This window comes from Micromys minutus (assembly GCF_963924665.1).
Source record: "Micromys minutus genome assembly, chromosome: 32".
NCBI lineage: Eukaryota > Metazoa > Chordata > Mammalia > Rodentia > Muridae > Micromys > Micromys minutus.
In genome coordinates this window covers 19,886,246-19,893,228 of record NC_137967.1, presented here as the reverse complement: position 1 = coordinate 19,893,228, position 6,983 = coordinate 19,886,246, and the positions used below count along the sequence as shown (strand labels likewise).

The 6,983-nt window shown below is 53.1% G+C and overlaps 1 protein-coding gene across 1 annotated transcript; it reads left to right on the top strand.

The window, feature by feature from the left end:
* Nucleotides 1-6,082: 6,082 nt before the first annotated feature.
* Nucleotides 6,083-6,718, top strand: LOC308413638 (echinoderm microtubule-associated protein-like 1; the record flags this gene model as incomplete). Its single annotated transcript, XM_080908692.1, has 3 exons — nt 6,083-6,299; nt 6,390-6,513; nt 6,610-6,718. Exons 1-3 carry the CDS (start codon nt 6,107-6,109, stop codon nt 6,716-6,718), a joined length of 426 nt encoding a protein of 141 aa, XP_080764818.1. The 5' UTR covers nt 6,083-6,106.
* Nucleotides 6,719-6,983: the final 265 nt, after the last annotated feature.

Sequence of the window (6,983 nt, the reverse complement as noted above, 5' to 3'; positions counted from 1 at the left end):
GTTTGGCTTATAGTGAGAAGGCTAGGCTGACTCCATGACAGGCTTCAAATCGGCAGCTAAGGAGAGTAGGCCTAAATCTCTGTTCCCAAGAACTGGGCAATTCCAGGCAAGTCCGAGCCTCCGAAGCTGCCCGGCCACCTGGCCTGAAGCAAGGACAATGGGTCAGCAGCATTTTCTACAGCTACTTCCTCAGCAACAGTATTCAAACCTCTCCAGAGAGTCTCCAGTCCCCACACCGTGGTAATGGAATGTCTGCAGACATGGACCCAACAGGTTAACATAGAGGACACCTACCCCAGAATTCCCTAATGTGCTTTAAATCAGGCCTGCGAGCTCACTTGGGTGTCTCTCTGTTCTAGTAATGAGAGACCCCAGCGTGCTGGACTTCTGAAGAATAAAACCCTTTGAGCTTGCATACTATTTGAGTCCAGGCTATCATTTTTTGGCAAATCATAGATCCTCACAATAGTAAGTACTAAGAACACTGTGTGTGTGTGTGTGTGTGTGTTGCATATGTGTATTGTGTATATGCATGTATATGCATGTGTGTGTGGTATGCATGTGTGTGTGAACATGAGCATGTGTGTATGCATGTGTTTCTGCACATGTTTTTGTGTATATGTATGTGCTGGTGCATGTGTGTATGTGCATGTGTATCCATGTACACATGGTGTGCATGTGTGCATGTGTGTGTGTGTGTATGTGTGTGTTCCTGGGAATCAAACATGCAAAGCAGACACTCTATCACACGGTTTTGCTCCCAGCCCCTCACTAGGAGATTCTAGGATGTTGCTGTATGAATGACTCTTGCCTTCAGACCTTAGTTTGTAGAGACAACCCATCTCTTTCTTTCCTTCTTTTTAAATTTTTATTTATCTATTTATTTAAGTACAGAATAGAGTTTATTCAGGTCATGGGGGGAGTTAAGAGGGTAGCAGAGGCAGAGAGAGAGAGAGGAATAGAGGAGTAGAGGCCGGCCATGAGCACGTGGAGAGAGACGGGGAAAGGGAAGGGGAAAAGGGGGGACCAAGAGGCCAAGAGACCAAGAGGCCAAGAGGCCAAGAGACCAAGACAGCAAGAGAGCAAGAGCTATTTTTATTTTTTGAGGGTTCCTCTGTGTAACCCTGGCTGTCATGGAACTTGCTCTGCAGACTAGACTGGGCTTGAACTCAGAGACTGGCCTGCCTCTGCCTCATCTCTTTAAGTAGCCGAGAACATTCAGAGATGTAAAGCCTGCACCCAGGCTCATACAATCAGACTGTAGTGGGCACTGCACCCAAACCTGAATGAAACCTCCTATGTATCCAGAGGGAAAGCTGCTGCTAGCCTCACTCTTCCCACCCGTAACACATGGTCTGGGCTCTACTAGTAAAGGAGCCTGCTGCCAAGCCTGATGGCCTGGGTTCAATCCCCAGAGCCCACCTGCGGAAGGAGTGAGCTGCCTCCTACACTTTGTCTTCCAACACCCACACCATGCTAAGAACTCATATGCCCGTGTGCGCAGGTACACACAAATAAATAAATGTACAAATCGAGAACAAAGGGGGATGGCTGGAGAGATGGCTCAGTGGTTAAGAGCACTGACTGCTCTTCTAGAGGTCTTGGGTTCAAATCCCAGCAACCACATGGTGGCTCACAACCATCTGTAATGGGATCTGATGCCCTCTTCTGGTCTGTCTGAAGACAGCTACAGTGTATAAATATAAATAAATGTCAAAAAAAAAAAAAAGAGCAAAACCAAATCAAGCACAAAACTATTTTCTGAAGATGGGCCTTGTGGTATATGCCTGCAATCCCAGCACCACACTGTTTGGAGGCAGGCGTACCAGAGACCCTCCTCTCAGCTATATAGTAAGTTTGAGGCCAGTCTCAGGTACACGAGACCTGCATCAAAACAAAACGTAGACAGAACCTAATAATGTTTTCCTGTGATCCCAAGGAAGGCTGAGGCAGAAGGATTCCATCTGAGGCAGCTTCGGCTACTTGGTGAGGTTTTTACTAGACTGGATGACAGAGAGAAATACATAAAACACACAGCCAGAGGCCTGCTTGTGGTGACACTTACTTCCGGCCATCCTGAGGAAGAGCCGGGAGGCTCTATTGAGTTGGAGACTAGTCTGGACCATATATCACGTTCTAGGACAGGGAAGGTTACACAGTGAGACTCCATCTTTAAAATAACTAGATGAACAAACAGGTAAAGGAAAGCACGGGTAGAGGTGGAGGCACTTGCCTGTAACCCCAGAATTTGCGAAGAGGAGACCAGATAATGAAGAGAAGGAGTTTAAAACTGGCCTAGGCTATATAAGATCCTGACTCAAAAAACAACAAAAGGGCTGGAGAGATGGCTCAGTGGTTAGAGCACTGACTGCTCTTCCAGAGGTCCTGAGTTCAATTCTCAGCAACCACATGGTGGCTCACAACCATCTGTAGTGGGATCTGACGTCCTCCTTTGGTGTGTCTGAGGACAGCTACAGTGTACTCATATACATAAAATAAATATATTTTTTAGAAGCCCAGGTATGGGAGAGCGGCTGTGGGTTAGGCTGAACTATAGAGTAATATTCTCGCTCAAAACTACAAAACAAAGCAAAATGAGTCCCGTGGTCTGGGTCATGACTTGGGAAAGGCGATCCCATCTTTAAATCCATTGTCAGTTTCTGTACCCCCTCCTTCCCTCCTAGTTCCCCAGTTTCGGAGCTTGCTCTGACTGACACCACCAGCTGGTCCCGGGTTTCACAACCGGGTCTCTGTTAAAATACGGACTGGATAACGCCTTCCTGGGAGACTAGGGCTGTAGGGGCGGAGGGAGGTAAAGGCTTCTGTGGATGAAGTGGAATGGAAGGTTAGGGCGGGGCTAATGGACTTGAGGGTGGGCTCTAAATTCTGAGGGCGGGGCTAACTTCACTAGAGGGTCTGGTCCTAGGTTCCAGTCCTTGGATGTTCAGGGGGTGTGGCTATTTGCTCTGGGGGCGGGAATAGAACTTTTGTTGTTTCTGGATTTAGGGGGTGGAGCTAAGAGCCCTGGGGGCGTGTCTAGCTCTAATAAACAAGGAGCGAGGACCCGACTAGGATACAGGCGCAGGTTATAGAATAACCTGGCATATTTGAGGTTTCAATGTCAAGCTCTGGTCATGCGAGGGGACTTATGGGAAATCAGATAAAAGATTTAGAGGAGGCTTTCGGGAATAGGAGTGTCTTCTTTCACCCATCCTCCTTTCAGAGCTGGGGGGCGACGCTTCAGGATGAAAAGCAGGAAAGACCCTGCCCCTTCAAACCCGTCCGCATCCCTATTGGCGGAGGAGCCTGCGCGACAGACTCTCATTGGTTCCTAACGGGAGAGAAGGGGGTGTAGAGAGAATACACTCAGGTTGTGGGAGGGACCAGACAGTACCTAGGGGGACCCCGACGCAAGCCAATCCTGACCTGAAGACTGTTGGGGGGGTGCTGACAGAGCAGTCTCTCGACACCCTTTCCGGGCATCCTAGGGGGATGACCCCTGTGCCAGGCTCAGAGCCGGCCGCCTGATGCTGGGTGGGCCGAGCTGGGGATGCTGGAACGAAGGGCGTTGCTATGGCAACGGGAGGCAGGGCCTGGGGGGGGGACCGGGCCCGAGCTGGGGCTGCGGGGGCCGGCGGTGGCTGTGGTGGGGCAATGGCGGAGCGCGGCCCGGCCTTCTGTGGCCTCTACGACACGTCCTCTCTGCTGCAATACTGCACCGGTGAGAGCCCCCTTCTCAGTTCAGACTCTGGCCCCGCCCAGGGTGGACCTACCTCCTCCTGCCCCAACCCTTTTCTTCCAAGTCCTCCTCATCTCCTCCCTTATGAGAGATTCCTCCTTTCTCCCTATCAACAGGATTCTGACCCCAGAACAAGGCCCTTTTATCCCCAAAGTCATGTTCCTGTTCCCACTACCCCAACGGACACCTGCTCTGAAGGTGGCTAGGCAGAGGGAAGGGTAAAGATTGTGAAGGAGCCTGTGATGGGGGAGGGCAGGCCTGGGGTTGGGGTAGGGAGTCAGCTAAATGTGGAACTCTTTCTGCCCCTCCCCCCTTAACCCTCTCCCCGGGACCCTTCTCTGTGTTTGGGCATAGCAGGGTAAAATGCTGAATTAAGGGTTGGGCTTGGGACCAGTAAAACAGCAAAGGACTTTCTGTCCACTATCTTCCCCACCTTCAGCCCTGCTTCTCCCATCCAGGAAGAATCCTCTTTTCCCCTAGACAAATGTGTATGGCACCAGAGGGGCCATTTTGGTGTTGGGGAGCTGGGCTGCAGGAGTAGGACGATAAGACATGCAGAAAGTGGGCACTGGTCCCCAGGACGGGAAGGAGGAAGCCAAGAGCTTGAGTCATGGGGTGGGACCGTCATACCCAGCAAGGCCTCAGATGAAAGCTGCCCGTTCAGGGTCAATGTGCCCCCGTGGTAATCGGGGACCTGGCCAAAGCCTCATCTCGGAGGAGTTTGGAGGTCACTGCTTTGGGCACACACACACTCTGCTAGGGACCCCCTAGAGTTGGCAAAGAAGCACGAATGTTCATTTAATACCCTCTACCTTAGAAAGATTAAGGATGGTAGGTCTCTCAGGCTAGGGCAAGAATGAGTTCTGCTCTTGAAAGAAAAGCTGTGCCCCGACTGGGAGCTTCTGGGTGACAGTCCTTGCTGAGGCCACTACCGCCATAGGAGTGTGGAAGCGTTAGTTACCATATTTAAATGGCTCGCCTTATTTTGGATTTATTAAACTCATATCACGATGTGGGAAACGTGTTAAGTGCAGGGCCTTAGCTCCTGTATTTTCAACTGTAACGTTTACGGGAAGTAGAACAGGGCTCAAGATCGGGTGGGCTGCTGGCGCGCCTGTCGCCTGCAGCTCTAAACTCCCTCCCACGGTCTTCTTCACAGGACCCTGGGACTTCCTGATAGGGGTCTCAATTCTCTGCAATCTTCTCCCTCCGACCTCTCCCCTCACCCCCTCCCTCTGCAGGACCAGACACCGAACCTGCGGAGCACTGGGCGGGTGGGGGTAGAGGACAGGATGGCAGGACTAGGCAGACGATTGGACCGCGGAGGGGGGGGGGGGATGGACGCTGCAGTGCAGGAGTTCAGCGGGCAGGCGGGGCTGGCTTAGTGACGGACGCAGGACTCGGGATGGCAAGTGAGACCTCCGAGCCCTCTTGCTGTTCCTGCATCTTTACTTGAAGCGGGCTGGAAGCCAGGGTCTCCTAGATTGTCTCAGCAATGAGTCTGGGTAGGAGTGGTCTGGGAGGGAGGTGGAAGAGGACCATTTAGAATCCCGCACCCCCTGTGGGAGGAAGGACGGGAGGGGAAAATAATGAGGTAGTCATTTAAAACAGAATCAATAGATTGAAGGGAAGGAAAAGAAGAGCTAAATCTGGGATGGGGGTACAGAGGCAACATAAAGTGGGACCAGAGGACAGAAACTCCCTGCTGGGGAAAAAGAGATCGGGTGTTATTTCTGTCCTGCAATCCCCATGTCGGCCGCTAGGGGACGCAAAAGCTCCGTCCTTAAGGCTTCTTGGAGGGGCGAACCCGTTGGAGAGCGAGGGGAAGGGATGAACAGGACTGGACCCTTTTGGCTCGAAAAGTCTTGGATACAGCGAGAGAATGTTGGTACACGTGGCAGAATATTGACCTTAGTCAGAGGACTTTGGGGGCGCATTCTAGAACGTTGTCACTGGGAAGTAGCTTGATGTCATCTTTAAAATGCTGACATGCTGAGGTATTTAGCATCTTTGTCACAGAATCTCAAAACCAAAGTGAGGCCCTGGGATTGGTGGAATCTGCGTGAGAAAAAGGGACTTGCCCCAAGGTCGCATGGTCAGGACACTGTGGCAGAGAGAGGAGGTGGGGATTTCCTTCCTCCTTGCAGGAACCCTCTTCTTCAGCCCATCCCCACGCATCCTCATCGGCCCCAGGTTGCAGGAAAGGCAGAGAGCGTGGCTGGTTCCCGACAGACCCCGAAAAGCCGGAGGGTCTCTCCCGGTCTTTGGAGCACCGAGCTCCGATCCCCCCCATCCCCTCCCCTGGTGATCCCCTGCAGCCCGCATCTCCTCGGTTTTCTAGATGATAATCTGTCCGGCACCAGCGGCATGGAGGTGGACGACCGCGTGTCGGCGCTGGAGCAGCGTCTGCAGCTGCAGGAAGATGAGCTGGCTGTCCTAAAGGCGGCGCTGGCGGACGCGCTGCGTCGCCTACGGGCCTGCGAAGAACAAGGCGCGGCGCTGCGCGGGAGAAGCACCCCTAAGGGCCGGGCGCCCCCGCGACTGGGCACCACCGCCTCGGGTATTGTGGTCGGGGTGGAGGGTGTGATGTTGAGGCTCAGAGGCACGACCTCCTGCTCATATCTTCCGTGCTCTAACCCCATTGCTCCAGTGTGTCAGCTCCTGAAAGGCCTTCCCACCAGGACGCCCCTCAATGGCTCCGGACCCCCGCGACGCGTGGGCGGCTATGCCACCTCCCCATCTTCCCCCAAGAAAGAGGCGAGCTCCGGGCGCAGGTAAGGCAGGAAAAGCAGGACCCCAGCCTCCTCTCCTGCTGGAGAACACTGCTAGACTGTTGCGGTTTTGCCTTCATCACTCTGGTCTTTCCGCAGCAGCCGCCGCTACTTGTCACCTGAGCGCCTGGCCTCTGTGCGTCGCGAGGACCCGCGTAGCCGTACCACGTCTTCCAGCAGTAACTGTAGCGCCAAAAAAGAAGGGTAAGTTCGCGGGTGGGGCCCCAACCCCAGATAGGCAAGGGGATGAATGGAGAATTAAAGCCAGAGCTCTGGCTACGAGGTTATAACCTAGAATGGGGGCGAGCATGTTCACAAGGTGTGGGCGCAGCCCGGCCAAAATGGAAAGCCTGGGGGGGTGGCGCCAATATTGGAAACGTGACTATCACTGTGCAACGGGACTGTATTCTAAGGATGGTCTATGTGTCTGCAGAGAACACTAGGGAGGAGTCGGGCTCCTGGGTGTGACTATT